The following is a 21,020-nucleotide window of genomic DNA, read 5'->3' as shown; positions in this document are numbered from 1 at the left end:
AGGTCTCTCCAGACCACTCTGAAATCATCCTCCTGGTCATTTCTTATAGAAATGTATGCCATTAGCATTCATGTACCATAATTTATTAAGCCATTCTCCAATTGATGGGCACCACTCAGTTTCTAGTTTCTTGCCACTACAAACAGGGATGCCACAAACATTTTGGCACATGTGAGTCCCTTTCCCTCCTTTAAGATATATTTGGGATATAATCCAAATAGAAACACTGCTGCATCAAACAGTATGCACAGTTTGATAACTTTTTGAGCATAGTTCCAAATTGTACTCCAGAATCATTGGATCCTTTCACAGTTCCAGCAACAAAGTCTGTGTCCCAGTTTACCCATTTTCCCTCCAACATTTGTCATTATCTTTTCCTGTCATCTTAGTCAATCTGACAGATGTATAATAGTATTTCAGAGCTGTCTTAATTTGCATTTCTCTGATCAATAGTGATTTGGCACATCTTTTCACGTGACTACAAATGGTTTAATTTCTTCATCTGAAAATTGTCTGTTCATATTATTTGACCATTTATCAAATGGAAAAGGTCTTGAACCATCATAAATTTGAGTCAATTCTCTATATATTTTAGAAATGAGACCTTTATCATATACTTTGGAGGTAAAAACTGTTTCCCCAGTTTATTGCTTCTCTTTCCATCTTGTCTGCATTAGTTTTGTTTGTACAAAAACTTTTTAACTTAATATAATCAAAATTAAGTACATTGTGATCTCTAGTTCTTCTTTGGTCACAAATTCCTTCCTCTTCCACAGGTCTGAGAGATAAACTATCCTATATTTTTCTAATTTATTTATAACCTCATTCTTTATGCCTAGATCATGAATCCATTTTGATCTTATCTTGGTGTATGTTGTTAAGTATGGGTCAATGCCTAGTTTCTGCCATACTTGTTTTCAATTTGTAGCAGTTTTCGTCAAACAGTGAATTCTTATCCCAAAAGCTGGGCTTTTAGGTTTGTCAAATACTAGATTGCTATAGTCATTGACTGTTTTATTCTGTGAACTTAAACTGTTCCACTGATCAAGTTCTCTATTTCTTAGCCAGTACCAAATGATTTTGATGACCACTGCTAATTTTAGATGTGGTACAGCTAGGCCATCTTCACTTGCTTTTCACTTTATTAAATCCTTTGAAATTCTTGACATTTTGTTCTTTCAGATGAATTTTGTTATTTTTTCTAATTCAGCAAAATAGTTTTTTTGGGGAGTTTGATTGGAATAGCATTAAATAAATAGGTTAGTTTAGGGAATATTGCCATTTTTATTATATTTCCTTGACCTATCCAACAACACTTGATATTTTTCCAGTTGTTTAGATCTGACTTCATTTGTATGGAAAGTGTTTTATAGTTTTGCTTATAGTTCCTGACTTACCTTTGGCAGGTAGATTCCCAAATATTTTATACTATTAACAATTATTTTAAATGGAATTTCTCTTTATATCTCTCACTGTTGGATTTTGTTGGTGATATCTAAAAATTTTTGATGATTTATGTGGATGTATTTTGTATCCTGCAACTTTTGTGGATTATTTATAGTACTATTTTAGTTGATTCTCTAGGATTCTCTAAGTATACCATCATGTCATCTGCAAAGAGTGATAATTTGGATTATCATTAGCTACTCTAATTCTGTTAATCTCTTTTTCTTCTCTTATTGCCAAAGCTAGCATTTCTAATACAAGACTGAATAGTAATGTTGATAGTGGGCAGCCTTGTTACACCCCTGATCTTATTGAGGATGGTTGTAGTTTATCCCCATTACATATGATGCTTGCTGATACTTTCATATAGATGCTACTGGCTATTTTAAGGAAAAGTCCATTTATTCTTTTACTCTCTAATGTTTTTATTAGGAATGGGTGTTGGATTTTATCAAAAGTTTTTCTGCTTCTATTCTATTCTATTCTATTCTTATTTTCAATTTTATTGATCTCTCCTTTCACTTTTAGAATTTCAAGTTTGGTATTTGATTGTGGGGTAATGTGTTCTTTTTCTTGCTTTTTCACTTGAAAGTCCAATTCTTTGGCTTTCTCTTTCTCTGTTTTATGCAAGTAAGTTCTAGAGATATAAAATTTTCCCTTATTAACACTTTGGCTGCATCCCACAAATTTTGGTATTTTGTCTCATTGTCATTCCCTTGGATGAAATTTTTGATTGTATCTGATTTGCTGTTTCACCCATTCATTCTTTGCGATGAGATTATTTAGTTTCCAATTACTTTTTGGTCTATTTTTCCCAGGCATTTTATTGCATACAATTTTTGCATCATGATCTGAAAAAAATGCATTTATTACTTTTGCCTTTCTGCATTTGATTTTGATCAAATCAGTTTCCATGAACTGCTGAGAAGAAAATGTACTCCTTTCTGTCTCAATCTAGTTTTTCTAGTATTCTATTTACCTCTTTAACTTCTTTATTATTTATTTTGTGATTTGATATATATATATATATAGTTCTTAGAATGCAAGGTCCCCTACTATTATAGTTTTGCTATATATTTCTTTTTGTAACTCTCTAAATTTCTCCTTTAGGAATTTAGATGCTTCACCACTTACTGCATATATGTGCAATATTGATATTGCTTCATTATCTATGGTACCTTTTTAGCAAGATAGTTAACTTCCTTATGGCTTTTAATTAGATCAATTTTTGTTTTTGCTTGCTCTAATATCGGGATGGCTACCCCTGATTTTTTTACTTCACCTGAAACATAATAGATTTTGCTCCAGCCTTTTACCTTTACTCTGTATGTATTGCTCTGCTTTAAGTGTATTTCTTGCAAACAAGAAGTTGTGGGATTCTGGCTTTTAATACAGTCTGCTGTCTGATTGTGCTTTATGAGAGAATTCACCCCAGTCACATTTATAGTTAAAATTATTTACTCTGTATTTCCTGCCATCGTATTAACTCCAAATTATACTTTTCTCTTTAATTTCCCCCTTTCCCTCCTCTGTAGCATTTTAATTACAATCACTACTTGACTGAGGCAGTCCTCCCTCTTTAGACTCTCCCCCTTTCTTATTTCTGTTTCCCCTTCTATTTAGCCTACCTCTTCCCTTTTTACTTTCCCCTCCCACTTTTCTATAAGGTTAGTGAAGTTTCTTGGTGAAACCAAATATATCTAATATTCTTCTTTTGAGTTAAATATGATGAGAGTAAGATTCACACAATATTCACTATTCTCCCTTCTTTCCTTCAATTATAATAGGTTTTTTTTTTCTGCCTCTTCCTTAGATGTAATTTTTCTCAATTTATCTCCACTTTATCCTTTTTTTCTGTTACAATCCTCTTTTCATTCTAGGTTTTTTTTTCTTTTTTTTTAGTACAGTAAAATCAGATTACATGTGTTCTCTATGTATACCTATAACAGAAATAGTTCTCAATATATATATTTTTTCTTTTTACCTTTTTATGTTTCTCTTGTGCTCTTTATTTGGAGGTTTTTTTTTTTTAGCTCTAGTTTTTTTCATCAAAAATAAACGGAATTCACCAGTTTCATTGAATGTTCATCTTCTTCCCTGAAAGAAAATGCTCAGTATAACAGGGTAATTTATTCTTGGCTGCATTCCAAGTTCCTTTGCCTTTTGGGATATCAGATTCTAGGAACCTTCATTCTTTAAAGTGGAAGCTGCTAGATCCTGATAATCGTTATTTGTTTCCTTGGTACTTTAATTGGTACTTTAACTGTTTCTTTCTGGCTCCTTGTAATATTTTTCCTAGGTCCAGTAGTCTTCACATTTAGCCATGATAATCTTTGGGGTTTTAATTTTTGCGTCTCATTCAGGAGGTATTTGGTGTATTTTTTCAATGGTTATTTAACCTTCCATTACATCTAGGCAGTTTCTATGACATCTAGGCAATTCTCTTTGATGATTACCTGAAAAATAGTGTCCAGGCTCTTTTTTTTTTTAATCATGGATTTCAGGGAGTATAATAATCCTTAAATTGTATGTCCTAGATCTTTTTTCCAGGTCAGTTGTTTTCCCAATTAGATATTTTATATGTTTTTCTATTTTTTCTTTCCTTTTTTTTTTTTTGTTTGTTTTGCTTGACTGATTCTTGTTGTCCAATTGAGTTATTCACTTCTATTTGTTTTGGTTCTTAATTTTACTTAATTACTATCTTAATTTACTTTTTAAAACTTCTTTTAAATTTTAATTCAAATTCAATTTTTAAATGAGTTGTTTTGTTCCCTGGATTTTTTATTTCCATTTCAAAAATTCTGTTTTGTAAAGAGTTATTTTCTTTTTCTGTTTCACAAATTCTGTTTTTTTTTCTGGGAGTTATTTTCTTTTTCCATTTTATCAAATCTATCTTTTGAGTTATATGCCTTTTTCAAACTATCTTGCAAAGTTTTAATTTCCTTTTCCCATTTTTCTTTTAGCTCTCTTTTAAGATCCTTTAAAATTTCTTCTAGGAGAGCCTTGTGTGATGGGGACCAGATTATGTCACCTTTAGGGCTTCATCTGGAGACAATCTGCCCTTAAAGTCTTCTCAGAGTTGGATATCTGTTCTTATTTTTCACCATAGAAGCTGTCTATCATCAGAGTTATCTTTACTTTTTTACTCATTTTTTTTTAAAGTTAAGATCCACTTTTAGGGGTGGGGAGGTTTTCCAAGCTTCCTCTACAAGGAGCAGCTTCCTCTATAAGCAGCCATGGATGGCTGTGCTGGGTCAGTGTTGATTCACTGTAGGTGCTGGGTGGGCGTGGCCGGGTCTTGTGAGATTCTGTCATTTCAGGATTCACTATTTACCTTTTATGTTTGAGTTAGATGTTTTATAAATTCTCTGCTGATCTATTGGCTTGCAGCCAGGGCAGAGTGGCTAACGCTGCTGCTGTAGATTCCTTCCCAGAGATTCTCTGCCATGTGGAACCCACACTGCCCATGGACTCTGTACCACCAATGGAGTCCACACCACCTCAGGACTCTGTGCTCTCTGCATTGGCATTTGTGCTCAGCTATTTTTGCTTGACTGCCTTCCTACTGTTTCTGATTGTAACAGAATTTTTCTGGTGATCCTCAAAATTATCTTCTGCTGGTAATTTGTTGCACTCTGAAAATCTGTGGGTTCTGCCAATCCAGAGCTAATTCAGAAGCTAGATTTTCTAATTAGTCTGAGGGTTGTAGAAGAAAGTCAGAGAAAAAAATGTGTACCATCTTGGATCCACTCCTGGAAGTCTAGAAACCTTTTTTAAAGGTAGAGTGAAACAACTATATGATTTCAATATTGTAGGGATATCTTTTACTAATGCTATAATCTTAAAGGGTTGTTTAGAGGTAGTGAGAAATGAAATGATTTAAGATCCCATAGTTATATTTATGACTTTAAACCAAGTTTTCTGAGCCCTGAGATTTATATCTACACACACACACACACACAAATGCTGAAATATCATGGTGTTAAGGATAGAATCAATTAGGCCATAGGAGAGGAAAAACAGGTGGGCACACGAAATTTAGGAGAGGGCAGTGAAGCATTTATACCTTAGAGGATACACAGTTGCTTTATGGAAAAAGTAGTACTTGTTAAAGATCAATAAAAAAGACAATGTGAATTATAACTGGCAGATAAAAGGGGAAAAGTAAAACAAAACAAAACAATGTGGTTTGGGTCAATGCTTTGGCACAGCAGGAAGAAGAACAAGATTGGGGAAAGAAGTTCCTACCATGTTTAACTGCAAAAATACAGGTTTAGTTCATATTACTGTTCTGCATATACTATATCTTTGAGATAAATTTGGAGGGATGAAATATTCCTCCCCACACTGGAATTTATCTAACCAATTAAATTATTAATACCATCTAAGGAAACTTTGTACCATATTGTGTGTGTGTGTGCATTTATGATATTTTATTGTTAGTTTTTTTTTTGAGGGCAAGTACTTTGTAATTTTATTGAATGTTTTGTGATAAATTTAATATTAAATATTCATGCAATTTATTAGATTATGTACATTTAAATTAACAAAATGATAATCTAATTATGTTGAGAATCCAGATTTTTGCTACCTTTGACTAACTACCCAAAGATAATCCAGATACCAACTCTGAAAAAGAACACCTATATTAGATATGGATAGCATATGGAGTCCAATGCTTTCTTGAGATTTTGTGAAATTACAATATCATAAAAAATGAATATAGGAGCTGAAGGAAAAGAAACTGATTTTTAATCTTGACCTTATAATTTAATAGTTATATATCCTTAGGGTAAGTCAAATTCTCTGGGCCATAGTCTTCTTAACTATAAACCGAGATGTTGATTAGATATCCAAAACCCTTAATCTCTAACTCCCAGATTCCTTTCCTGGAATTTTGAATTTATCAGTACATTGAATGGTATACCATAATAGTGAAAGAAAGAGAGATTGCTGAATTTGAACTCAGGAGACCTGGGCTGGAATCCCAGCTCTTACACTTTTTGATGGTGTAAACAAGCTGTTTCTTCTTTCTAAACCTCAATTTTAAAATGAGAGAATTTATCTAACTGTGCTCTGAGACCCTTACAGCTTAAAACTATGATCTTTAAGAACACTACTTGATTCAAAAAGGAGGATGATTAAATTGGTAAATATCTTTATAGTGAAAAAAATAGCCAAAATTCATATCAAGGTGAAATTTCAAGATAATAAATCCATCAAAAATAGTTATATTGCATACAATGTCATTTCCATTCCACAGAAGAAAATCTGAATGATAGATTTGATTTGAATAGTAATATGTAAAAGGAATAGGAGACCAATACCTATCCATTCAATATTAATCATTAGCTATAACTGAATTATCTTACTGCAATCTATTTTAAAATACACATCAGCAAGCGAGATGATTGAAAAATAGAAGAGAGTGGAGGCAAGAGAAATTAATAACAAAAGGGAGAAGATAGAAGGAAAGGAGAAAATTATGTTTTACCTAGTTAAATGTCTAATTGGAGTAGAATTTTAAAATCTCTGTTATGAGTGACTTCAAATGCCATTTTGATTCAAAGTATAGTTGACTGAGAATCTTCTCCAACTTTTGTGATTAATTTGCTTAGCCAAGTACCGTTACTATGGAGGGAACATTATTCTTCACATATATTTTTTTTAATTTTGGATTATCTCTATATCTCAGGAAATTTTCCTTACATTGAACAGATAAAGTAACTGAATACAACTCCTTTTCCTTTGCCCTCCAAAATGTTGCTTTTCTCTTAGGCTTCATTTGAGCACTATAAAATGAAGACTGTTCATGATAATTTCCTGCTTTTCTTAAGCTTATTGGCATATTTCCTAAAATAAAACACCTCTGTCATTTCAGATGTGACATAATCAGATCTAAGTACTGCAGAATTCTTACCTACTGCATTCTATGTACCATAACTCTGATACTACAACCTAAAATTAATCAACAAAAAATAATGGTTACATAATATATATGTGTGTGGGTATGCATATGCATACATATGCATATACACATTCATACCCTTATATATATATATGTGTGTGTGTGTGTGTAAACATAAATATCTCATTTATCCTTCACAGCAACCTTGGGAGACAAGTAGCATTGTTATTCTGAGGAAAAGAGAGGTAAGGTGACTTGCCTAAGATTACAAAAAAAAAATATTCTACTCAAATATGGATAATAAGAAAATTAGTAGATGATTGCTATCCAGAGAATTGGGGGAGGGGGAATAGTCCAAGAACTTAAATGTTTTTATCAAGATTTTTAAAATTGTTGTTCTACTCTTATATTGTGTTCTGTGCAAAATGCCAATATATTTGAACAAAGGCTTTGAATAAGGATCAATAGTAAGATGGATAATTGCTTAACCTCCTTATCCTGCACTTCTAGTTACTTTTAGCTATTTTAATGTTGTCACAGAATGATGCATCTTGTAAAAAGCCAAATACAAGAAGTATTCAAATAAAGTTGCTGTGAAATATTTGCAGAAAGAAGGGAAGATAATGAATAAAGTATAAGAAACATTCAACAATGGAAGAAGACATCATTTTTGACCACAGCAACATTCATTTTTAAATTTCTCAACTCTCAGCTATCCTTTTCCTACAATGAAAAATCTTAGTATTTCATTTTATGTGTTTCCCAGTGAAAACATTCTTTTGAATCCAACCATCTCTTGCTGAATGGGTTTTCCTGGATAAGTCATGTAGATAATAACAAGCACATTATTTTCCCTTCTTTTGGTATTTTTTATTTCATTGCTTAGCATAGTAACTTATATACAATAGTTACATAATACATTATTATTGAATTGGAGGGGAAAAACTGTGAGTATAATCCATAGTGCACCAAAAAGATGATCTTGATATATGTCTGGAATATTTAGAAAGACAGATGGGACTAAATACCCTAACCTATAATTACTATGTCATAGGGTAAATGCTTGATTCACAGAAATATAGGGTAAATATTCTTTCAACACTTAAAAACTTGTGAAATTTCCAGTTTATTTAGGCTATACAGAGACCCAAGTCATAAAGTTCAGACCAAAGTGATTCTCCCTACCCCTGCTCCAACAAAGGTCACTTTTTTTTTTGTGCTAGTTTTTCATTGCTCATATCTCTTTTTCAGATTGCTTCAAAGGAATCATTGATCAATTAGTTAAGGTAAATGATCAATCAATGACAATATTACCACTCATAACAATAAAATAATCATGTTATTGAGTAATGAATTTCATTTTAAAATAACATTTTATCCAATTCTAATTCACGATATTTTCATAGAGAACAAAATTGTGTATTCCATATAGATGCTTTTATTTAAAGGTATCCTTAAATCACATTTTAAAAAAGCTATTGAAAATCTCAGAAGGAAAACTCACAAGTAAAGATAGTAGTATATAAAGAAGTGACTCAGTCTAGACAAATACTATACCAAAGATCTAGAAAGAGTTCCACACTAATTCATGATCAGAAAATCTAAGAAGAAAATGAAATGTCATTTTGTCAGACCAATTAAGCAAAAGGAGAAAGACAGATATCCCTATACTCTCAGGATTGATTTAGTCAGAAAGCAGTGAAAACTTCAGACCTGGAGACAACACTTTGTCTTGTAGATATATACTCATCAGGAAATTATTGAATTCAGCAGGCGCAGAACTGAAACTGTGCAACTCTTTAAGTAATAGGCAAAGGAATAAATTAGTGACACACTTGCTCTGACTGAAGAACTGATTCTTAGATTCAATGAGGACAAGAAAAATGACTATGTATCTAACACTTATACCAACTTCTTTGACCAAAGACAAGATGCAGTTGCAATTAAAGCTTTTGTACTGTTCAAGGACAAAGAAGTGAGAGGTATATGGGTGTTTCTCATGGAGAAAAAAAGTAATTCAGACTCCATCCATTTCTGAATCCCACTAATAAATGATCAGAGCAGAGACTTCAAACCGAGAGGGAGCTAATTTTTTTTTTCTGTAGCTGTAGAGTCATCCCCTTAGCTCAGAGAAGCTGGGTCTGTAGCAGTTTGTTGGAGCTCCAATCAAGGACAAGTCCCCAGTGATGTTGCCTAGTACCAGAAAGATCAAGAGCTCACAAATTTCCAACAAGGATGAAAACAATCAGGGTTTATACAAAAATGTGAAGGATTGTTAATGCACTTAATAATCAGAGGCAACCATTTACAAATCTGTATGAATTTAACATTATGTGTATGATATATGAATATTCATGTTTTTATTGTTCTAAACCATTTAAGCATAAGGTATGTGAAGGGGCTATTTTTCTTTATTTTTCAAATACTCAGAGAAAAATAAAGAACTGGCTACAATATAAAGAATTTGAGCTAATTTAAGTAAGATAATGTGCTGTTTTTTGGAGATGTATGAAAGAGAGATACATAGAGAGAAACAGACAGAAATGCTGAGAGAGAGAGAGAGAGACAGACAGAGAGAGAGAGAGAAATTTAAAATTATTCTTCCTGGTTTTAAGTCATAAATAGGTGTTTTTTCACTTAATTGTATTTTTTAAATTCCATGTAAACATTGTTTTCAACATTCACTTATATGAGATTTTGAGTTCCAACTTTTACTCTTTTCTCTTAATTCTTCTTAAGATAGAAAGCAATCTGATACAAGTTATGCACTTACAATAATATTACTTATATTTCCACATTAGCATTGTGAAAGAAGAATCAAAATGAAAGGGGAAAGACTCAAAGTAAAAAAAAAAAACAAAACAAAACAAAAAAAACTTAATATTCAGACTTTATAATTCTTTCTCTAAAAGCAGATGACATGTTTCATCAAGAGTCCTTTGGAATTGTCTTGCTTCATTGTATTGCTGAAAAAAAAATGTCTCACATAGTTGATCATTACATAATGTTGCCATTATTGAATACACTATTCTCTTGGCTCTATTTATTTCACTCAGCATCAGTCCATTTAAGTTCAGATTTTTTCTGAAATCTGACTGCTCATTACTTATATAACAATAGTATTCCATTACATTCATTATACAACAACTTATCAGTCATTCTCCAATGTATAGGCATCGCTTCATTTTCTAATTCTTTATTAACATAAAAAGAGTTGCTATAATATTTTTGTATTTGTGGGTTCTTTTCCCTTTGTAATGCTATCTTTAGGATGTAGACATAGTGATAGTATTACATTTTTATAGTCATTTGATCAATGTTCCAAATAGCTGGACAAAATGTTTTCATCAGTTTAGAATTAACAATTGCTTCAATTTTCCCATATCTTCTCCAATTTTTTTTTCATTTTCCTTTTATATCATCTTAGCCAAACTGATAGGCAAAATTGTTTAAATTTGCATTTCTCTAATTCATACTGAGTTAGAGCATTTTTCATATTAATAAAAATATTTAATTTTTTTATCTGAAAACTACCTGTTCATATCCTTTGATCATTTATAAATTGGGGAATGACTTGTATTCTTATACACTTTATTCAATATTCTATATATTTGAGAAATAGGGACTTTTTTTGAAAACTGCCTGTAAAAATTATTTCCCTGCTTTCTGTTTCAGTAAGCGGATTTTAATATTGTTACTTACCCAAGCCTTGTGAGTTAAGGAAGAGACATATAGGATCTAAGAATCATAGATTTAGAATTTTATCAGAATTTAATGATTATCTGTTTCAACATTCCAATATTATCCAAAGATTAAAAATCTCCGGATCAATAAATTGACTGGCTCATGACCATAAAGTTAGTAAGTGGCAGAGCCATATTGGAATGCAAGTATTCTCAACTCCAGATTTAGCCCTTTAACCCTTATGTTATTTTGCTTTTCAAGACAACTGGCCTCTCTGATTAAATTTTCTTAGGGAAAAAAAAATCTTCACTTTCTAGTTTAGAGGGTTGTTGGAAGGTTCAAAGGAACTATAATACTTGAGAGAAGACAGGAACTGCACCTAAATTTTCTAAATATATGGAACTCATAGGTAAGGGAACATCCCTGATTATTCCGTGCAATCAGTATTTTCTCTGAAAATTAGTATCTTAGAATGAAAGTGAATTACCATCAATACACAATAAGGATCAGACATAGTATATGAACCCCATATTTTGATTATGAGAACAACTTCTTATAGGCTATACTAGGTTACATGTTTTTAAATTCATTGAATTATGTTAAGATTAGTTATTTCAGTGATCTCTAATGGCTCATCTAGTCATTGATGGGATCAAAGAATTGACCATATTTCCATTGAAAATTTAGCTTACAAGTATCCCTTAAACTTGTACTATGATTAATACAACTTATTGAAAGTATAATACACACACACACACACACACACACACACACACACATACACTCAAACTTTAGGTACGATTCTTGTCCTATATAAGCTTTTGATCTAATTAAGAAAATTGGACAAGAGAACAAATTCAGATTTTTAGATTTCCAGGGTTGACTGTAGGTCCTAGGACATGCTTTTCTTTAAAGAAGTCATAACCAGAAATACAATTTCAAATTAGTCTCAGGTAATAACATAAAACAATCTAGTCATTTCTAGGAAATAAAAAAAAATCAGTTATGGAGTTTCTTATTGGAGCAGAAAAACTATCCATCAATTAGTAGATATATCTCAAATTATCTATATTCATGTCTAAATCTAAGTGTAAAAAGACATTTTTGTTGTTGAATTATCTCAGTCTTATTCAACTTTCTGTGACTCCATTTGGATTTTCTAAGCAAAGATACTAGGGTGGTTTGCCATTTTTTCCAGTTAATTTTATAGATATGGAAATAAAGACAATCAGGATTAAATAATTTGCCTAGGGTTGCACAGGTGTTATGGGTCTGAGGCCAGATTTGAATTTCGATCTTTTTGACTCCAGGGTCAGTGTTCTATATAAAAATGTATGCTATATGTTTATCTATTTACATGTTGACCAATGCAGTCTTCTTAAGTATAGGGTTTTTGTAAATACTTACGTGATTTTTTAGTAGTGACATTTACTAGATCACTTGAAGGCCCAGTTCCTGCAGTATTATAGGCTCTCACTGTTGCAAAGTATAGCGTGTTGGCTTTTAGTCCCGTGATGCTTTTTGTTGTTATATTTCCACTGACTCTGATTTTACCAGAACTGGTTTCCTTTGAATCCTCTGTCCAATATAAGACCTATTCATTGAAAAACAAAGGAAAGCTCATTGTTTCTAACTATTTGTGAATTTGTTTGGAAAGGATAAGAGTTGAGGTCATCCAATTTATAGATTGTAAGGAAAGCAACATTTTTTTTTTATATCTGAAACTGTCAATTCAAAAGACAAATATTTATGAGGAAGAGATAAAAATATAGTAAATTCCAATTTAACAAAGGGGATTAAAAACACTAGGTTCTTTTTTTAAAAAAATATATAAGGACATTCTCTTTATAAAATTGAAATTTTTAAAGGATTTTTTAAAATGAAAAATCACTTTTTAGAACTTCTAAATATATTTTTTCTATTTCAAGTATCATTTGTTAATTTAATGAAGAAATATTTATTAAGCCCTCTTTACATCCAAGACATTCTATAACAGTTGGGCAAGCTCTTCTAAATAAACTTAAATTCCAATGAGAGACATAAGATTATATATGTTTGTGAACATAGAAAACAGTTTCCTTTTTCCTATCAGTGACAACTGCTGGCCAACTGATACTGACACGGATAATAACAGAGAAATTCTGGGAGCCTCTGTACATCCTAGCTACTGGTTCTACTTTCAATCACAGCACTCAGGGATATCATATAGGGAAGTAACTCTTGTGGATATAGGGTCTCAGATATTGATCAATCAATCCAAACCATCAAACAATTGTGGCCCACAGAACAGACAGGCCAGCAGTGCTGAAGAAACAAGAAACCATGAAGTTGACACAAGGGTTGGAGTGTGTTAGGTGAATCACATTCCCTCCATCTTCTTGACTGTATTTTCCCTTCACACCCTGCTGGAGACAGTCCAAATCCTAGATGAATTTGGATTTTCTATATTAATTTCTTTTTAAAATAAATAAAGGATAAAAATAAGAGATCTACTAACTTCTCCACAAACTTATACATGAACTTTTCTCTAGAGCAAGTAAATTCTTAATCTGGGTCTAGGAACTTACTTTTTAAAACATCTTATGGTAATTATTTGCAAATATTTTTAGTATCTTTGTAACAATATTCGTATTTTATTTTATGCCTTGTAAATCATTATTTCAAAAAAAGGGATATATAGTCTTTATTAGATCCCTTTAGGAGAGCAATCAAACATATATATGCATACATACCCATTAAAATTTTATTTTATGGCTATTGTCTGACTAGCTGATCTCAAGTTATTAATATTCCATAAAAAGCTAAATTAGATGGCTGAATTGGAAAATGTCAGTTATGGTTTCTAAATACATTTTTTTAATTACTTAATCAGATACTACCTCATAACCTAGCACCCGTCCTGTACTTCTGTTCCAAGCAATGGAATTCCAAGAAATGTCCACTTCAGAGGCTGAAAAGCTTTGCACAGAAGCTCCAGTTGGGGCAAGTTGAGGTTCTGTGATCACAAAAAAAGGAGTGATTGATATCCAATATATAATCATTTTAAAAACATATTTGATGATTCCAGGAGACCTTGCTACTCACCATCTTCTCCTGAATAAACAATGGTTGCTGGACTCAATGTGCCTTCACCTTCATTATTATAGACACCTACTTTTACTTCAAATGGGGAGAGAGGTATAAGACTCTCATTTCTGTACACATACTTTGAGGCTTCCACAGAAGACACTGATGCTTTAGTCCATGTTAGTGAGCCAACTGGCCTAAACATGATGATATATCCAAATCCTTCTCCATTCTGCAGTTCTTCTGGGATTGACTTTGGTAAAAGGGAAAGAAAACATTGGCCACTTGCAATTATGTCCTTTAATATTTATTTTAAAGGCATTATATAGGTCATTATTTGACATCTATGCCAAAATTAGTTTTGTTAGGTTAGTAGATATTTCAACGTCATCTAGCCCAACTCATTTATAAATGGCTACATTGAGAACTAGAAGATTAAATGACTTCTCTAAGATCACACAAAAAAATAATGTTACAAGCCAGAATGTAATCTCAGTTTTTCTTCCTCAAAAACATTCTTTTCCCTGTTAATCTTTCAATTCTAATGAACGAGACTTTTTCCAACAATGAAATGATTCAGGCCAGTACCAATGATGTTATGAGGAAGAGAGTCATTTGCAACCAGAGAGAGGACTGTGGGAACTGAGTGTGGATCATAACATAATATTCTCATTCTTTTTTGTTGTTCATTTGCTTTTTGTTTCCTTATTCATTTTCTTTCCTTTTTGACCTGATCTTCCTTGTGCAGCAAGATAATTGTATAAATATGTTTACACATATTGGAACTAACATATAGTTTAACATGTATAATATATATTGCATTACTTGCCATCTAGGGGACAGAGTTGGAAGAATGAGGGGAAAACTTTGAAAACAAGGCTATGCAATTAATGTTGAAAAATTATCCATGCATTGTTTTAAAAATAAAAAAGCTTTAATAATTAAATAGAATGTTTAAGGTGAATTATTATCATTTTTGTAGAATCATACATCAGAAGTATAAGGGAACATAGAATTCACTAATTTCAACTTAAAAAAAACTTTACTGGCAAAGTCCAATGAATTCATATAAATAGACAAAGTTCACATAGCTTGTTAGTGTCAAAGTGTAAATAACACACATATATTTATTCTTGTTCTTTAGACTTTTTTTGGAAATTTCAAATTTTACCCTCTCAAATGTATTTGGATAAATTGATCAAGCTTTAAATGAAGAATATTTCAAGTTTTACATGCATATTTAGGACCAAAGACCAATTCATATATTATAATTGTAATAGCTTTTAGAAAACATTCAGATTAATGTGCTATAAAACCCCATTATTAAAAAGATAAGTTATTTACATATACTGGAAAATGTCTCTTTAAGGTTATACACATATAAGTTGTACTTGTTTCCTGAAGTTTTCATCCAATACATAACCTTATAATGAAGATGGTCCTGTGTTCTCCAAAGACAGGCCAAGAAAGTGGATAATCTTCAAGCTTCTAACCACATGGAAAAACTTTTGAGCATTGTTTTTTTTTTTTTTTTTGTAATAACTCAAGACTAAACCTAGATAAATTTGAAGAGTGTAATGAATAAAGAAAATGCAAGAAAGAAATATAAATTTCAAAATGATCAAATTTAGAATTCTGTAAATCTTGTTTGCATCACCAGAAATGATGAAGAAAGAAAACAGATGATGGAAAAGGAGGGAATAAATTGGCAACATTTACACAGTTTTTTCACTACCTACTGTTTCTACTTTTTATCTATAGATTTCCTAGATTGAATAATGAATGAATCCATAATGGATGGATGCAATTATATGCATATTGAATTTATTGCCCCAAACAAAAGCAGAATTCATGAAAAACTTGTAATAAATCGAAAGAAACTTGGCTCACAGAGTCTCTTCAGAGGAGGGAATTAAATAATTGGAGAATGTCAAATAGTGTTCACCTTGCAATTACAGAGCTCTCATTGTGAATGGGAACAAAAAGCAAGTTTTAAGATACATGTCAATTATGGGCCTGTATTTTTGTGCTGTGAGATGACAAATTAATACAATTCTAATCAGAACCTGTTGGAATTCTTCAACCTCATTGAATGTACATCTAGATAAACAAGGACTTCATGTAATGTTTGGGCTAAGTTTCTGGAGGGCCTTGAGATCAGCCTTGGTCTCAGCAGAATGATCACCACAAGAATAGTCAGTAATAAAGTCCAAAATCTTTATTTTCCCTTTCACAATCTGTGTCTATCATAGTCTGACCCACTCTCCACTGCAAATCTGCTAGTCTGCCAGTCTGCCTTTGGTCTGAGTTGGGTCTGACTATCTGTCTCCATTTCTTATATATCCTATTACAATTACATCATTACAGCATACTGAATATGTGTGAACTACAGAATTATTACATCACCATTCTAAGTACTAAGTATATGTAAACTAGATAACCATTGTCTCATCAATTCCTCTGAGTTAACACCTTGTTTTAAGTATACTTCTCTAGAGTTCTGATTCTCTACAATTTTAAGGCACATAAAGGTAGGCACCTAGAAAAATGGTGAAAACTTCATTGCATGATATGTTTAAAATTTAAATAGATTGGTATAGATGGAGACAGAGATCATAACAATATATTATATAGGTGGCATAGATATGAAAATAAATAAAGTTGTGAATATTGATATAGACGATATAGCTAGAGCAAATAGACCAATTGGGTATAGTATAGAAAGGCTAACAACATATTAATAAGTTCTTATGTTAGTTTGGAGATAGGTTGTAAAGGACTTTCAATGACAAAAAAAAAGAGTATTTTGTTCTTTATGTAACAAGAGACCATAGAGCAAAGAACATTATGATATTATTATTTTGGGAGAAAATCTTTTTGGAAATTATTTGGAGGATGGATTGGAAACAAACAAAAAAAAAATGACAAAAAAAGTAAATTTCAATAGTAGGTTCCTGACTAACCCATTTGAGAAATCTGTTAAATATTTTTTTGAAAGAGGGTATAAAAACTTGGTAGGTTAGTTTAAAAACTTTGAAAGTTGTAGTAGAAAAATATATTAAGATTTAATTTTCTGACAAAAATATTCATTACAACTGAATTTGATGGATATGATGGAAAGTGGAGTGAGAAACAAAAAGAATCCCAAAAGTATATCAGAGTAAGTATATCTGAGAATTTTTGCTCAGAAAGATGAAATATATCATGAATTTTTTAAAAATCACATGCCAGTATAAGCATTAAGGAATAATATATTAGTGATAAAAGTTTCAAGTATTTAAATATGTAATGTAGTTCTTTCTGCGCTGGTAAATTGTTGGTAACTTTTTCATTATTGTATTTTTTAAAAAGAAGTGAAAGAGAAATGCTCTTCAGAAGCTATTACTATGAAAAAGGAAGAAATGCTTATTCTCTCAGTGCAAAAGAAAGAAAAAAATAACAGGCATACTTTTAAATGAACTAAATTTATTGAGAGCAGATTCTAAAGAGGTTAGCAAAAATATTGTTATAATCCTAGGCATGAAATTCTGATGTAGAGCACTTGTACCTCTAGATGATAGCTAAGCTCTGAGGAATGGAATTCTAATGACAAATATACATGATTCTGATATGGAATAAAATTTTCTTTTTTGTAAAGAGAATGAAATGCATAATGGGGAAAACACTGAACAATTTAGACAAAAATACATGTGAGGACAATGCAAACAATAACAGGTTACCTATTAAATGCAAGAAGAAAAATAATCTTATATAAAGTTAGTCCATCAGTAAATCTTTCAATTAGTATTAATTAAGCACATATTATGCACTATGTTAAGCCCTAAGGATGCAATGAAAGGCCTAAAATCATCCCTGTCCTCAAGGAGCTTACAATCTAATGAGGCAGAGAATATGTAGACAACTACATAAAAATAATTGTTTATAGGATTAATAAGAATTAATTAATAGAGGGAAGGCACTAGAATTGAGAGGGATAAGGAAAAGCTTATTATAAAAGGTGAAATGTTAATTAGATGTTTATTTTCTGCTCATTTCACTGGTAAGAAAACTAAGGTCCAAAGATAGAGTGACTTGAACTTATTATCATATCATACAGTAATGTCCTCTATGGCTATATCCTGAGCAAGCTACTCTCTTTTTACTATTTTTTTTCTGTTAAAATTAGCTCTTGTGCTATCTACTTGTTCAATCTTGTACTTGTTTATCTTTGTACATCAATATTTTAAGCTTTTATATTAAGAATGAGCAATATTTATTCATAATTTTTTGAGAAACCTAAATATATAGAAAGTACTTCAAATGACTGAAAGGCATCATTACTAACCAATTCAAATCAATAAATACTGGGTCAGGTCTTTTCCCTGTCACATACAAGTTATGCAATACTGGGCAATTGGATGCTCTATATCTTTAGATTCAAAAGTTGCTATGAAGATTTCAATTTGATTAGTAGAGGAGATTCCTTCATCTGAGAATTTCTTACATCAAGTAAATCACAAGTCCAATGCCTACACTATATGATGTCCACATATTAATAATGCTCATAATTAATGTTAACCTTTAGAGAAGTTTTCCCCAATGGCTAATTGAGTTTAGAATTAACCTGACAATGAGGGAAGTTATGAATAATATATAGATATCAAGTGTTTAAAGGTAGACCCAATGCTTTAAAATTATAAAAAATATTGTCATTGTTAGTTTTATTTTCTATAAAATATATATATATATAAATTCACATGTGAAAAGAAGTTGGGATGAGAAAGCTTGAAGAAATTGTTCCAATTAGAGAGACAAAACGCACAGGAGTAATCAATTGAGTAATATTTAACTATAATGCTATCTTCTCTAAAATAAAGAATGAAAATAATTTGTAGAATTTGCCAATGTCTCTACCAAACATTAAAGAAAACCTGAAACCATAAGAAAAAAAGTGGAATAAAATGTTCCTAAAAGCTAAGATATTACAAGAAATGACAAAGTATATAAAAGCAAATTGACTGTTCTGGAAATGAGTGATCAATTCTATCTGGTGACAGAGTTGAAGTAATATTAAAAAAAAAATGAAATTTCCATATTGATCTGGAATCCACTTGATGATGGCAGGTGGTGAGGGTGGGAGGAGAGAATTCTTTGTTTTCTGTATATCAGAAAAGAGTAATATTTGGTTGTGAGATTAGATAGATGCAATCTCCAAAGCTTCCTATACCTTTAATTCCTGATTTTCGTTCTTCTCTTTCACTGTTATATTATACTTGAAGAGCAAAATGTGAAAGTACATGTCAGAGATTTATTTCAGTTTTAGCTACTAGCTTGAAGATTTATTTATTTATTTTGATGTTTGTGTGATTTTCAATTTAATCAGGATGGTTAATCAGTTATCAGAGTATGGAGAAGAATTATGTTTTGTTTGTGTTAGTTAAGTCCAATTAAGATTGCTCTTGTCAGTTCTTAAAACAAAATATTAAATCCAAATTGTTGAGTGTGGAAACAAATGAAATTACCTATTCTATCTTTACCTTTTTCTTGGTAAATAGGAGACAAAAAGCTAACAAAAGATTCAGTGTTAGCTTCCTTTTATATTGAAATGAAACATAGTGAGAAAGGAAAACACTGAGGAATGCATCTGGAGAGGGAGTTATTACCACTGAAAAATTGTTATTCTGACAATTGCTGTATATAACTAAAATTTCTTTAATATATATAACTTTAATGTTGCAAAGCTTTTTAAGTACATTATCTCATCCTCAAAACAATTCTATTAGGTAGATAATATTTTTTATTTCTGTTATAGATGAAGAAACTGAGGCTAATGGTCAACAATTTGCCAATGGTTATTCCATACTTAGTAAGTAAGTGTTTGAGGAGAAATTCAAAGTCCAAGGAAAACATGTATCTTCTGTGCCTCCTATATGGCTAATGATTTATTGAACTATGATTAAGTACTTACTATGTAGAAAATTCTGTGCTTCAAAAGGTCATAGCTATTAAAAGATATGTGCTTGAAAATATAGGATTGTCTGTGGCTCAGGTAGGTAGTCAACATAAATATATTGAAGGGGGTAGTATTATTGATGATTATATTCAGCCTCCTGCAGTCACTGGAGATAGATTTCTAACCTAGGAGAATCAAACACTAATAGCTAGTCTATGTTGATTACATATCTTCTTTTAGAACAGAGTTCAAAGCCATCTAAAATAAATTTCCCTATTTTCGAATTAGGAGAGAAAAGGAATTACAACATGAAGGAACTGAATAAAGGGCTCATGACTACTGGTGAAAGATGGAATGACAATCCATGTTTTCAGAGTTAGATTTCTGGGATCTTTGCAATGTACTCTACACCTTTCACTTTTGTATGTATTTAAGTTGAGTGAAATGAGAAGCTATTTGATTAATCAAAGCAATGTCCATTGGTAATTGCAAGGACATTGTACCTTTTTTATTTTTTATTTTTTTGCAATGATACTTTTACTGGCACTTTTAGAGAAGTGGTAACACCTCTCTAATATTTCAGTCCCCAACTTGTATGCAACTTCTAAACACACTATGTAAACTCTGTAGCACACTAGGAGAATTAATGTCAGTGTCCATTTTACATAATTCAAAAAATGACTTAAAATTGTAAAATGTATTTAGTGACACAAAGGTTGTCAAAGATCTGGCTATGTGATAAAACTAGAAGAAAAACATAGCATTTATATAGTCTTAATAAGTTAAATATTTATAATGGGAAAATTATGAAATTGGTCAAATTGCTTCTGTTTAGAATTATTATTTGTTCTCCATTTTATTTTTCTTTTAATAAAAATGAAACTGAGAAAGAGGAATCTCCAAATCCTAATCATCTATTATTTATAATTTATTATATTAAGAGCAAGGTTGGTGATTATGGAGCACGTGCTTTTGTACTTTAGT

General features: G+C 31.3%; 1 protein-coding gene across 1 annotated transcript in view; it reads right to left on the bottom strand.

Annotated features, from left to right (window-relative positions):
• LOC100915406 (contactin-6) overlaps positions 1-21,020 on the bottom strand; it is a 415,511-nt gene that overhangs the window by 20,624 nt on the left and 373,867 nt on the right. The window contains exons 17-19 of the mRNA XM_023498129.2: positions 14,123-14,357; positions 13,918-14,033; positions 12,446-12,632 (exon numbers count right to left, since the gene is read on the bottom strand). Of these exons, the coding sequence (XP_023353897.2) occupies positions 12,446-12,632; positions 13,918-14,033; positions 14,123-14,357 (538 nt within the window). The remainder of the gene's footprint in view (positions 1-12,445; positions 12,633-13,917; positions 14,034-14,122; positions 14,358-21,020) is intronic.

The sequence above is a fragment of the Sarcophilus harrisii genome, chromosome 1 (genome assembly GCF_902635505.1).
Source record: "Sarcophilus harrisii chromosome 1, mSarHar1.11, whole genome shotgun sequence".
NCBI classification, from domain to species: domain Eukaryota; kingdom Metazoa; phylum Chordata; class Mammalia; order Dasyuromorphia; family Dasyuridae; genus Sarcophilus; species Sarcophilus harrisii.
This window is presented reverse-complemented; position numbering and strand designations above follow the sequence as displayed.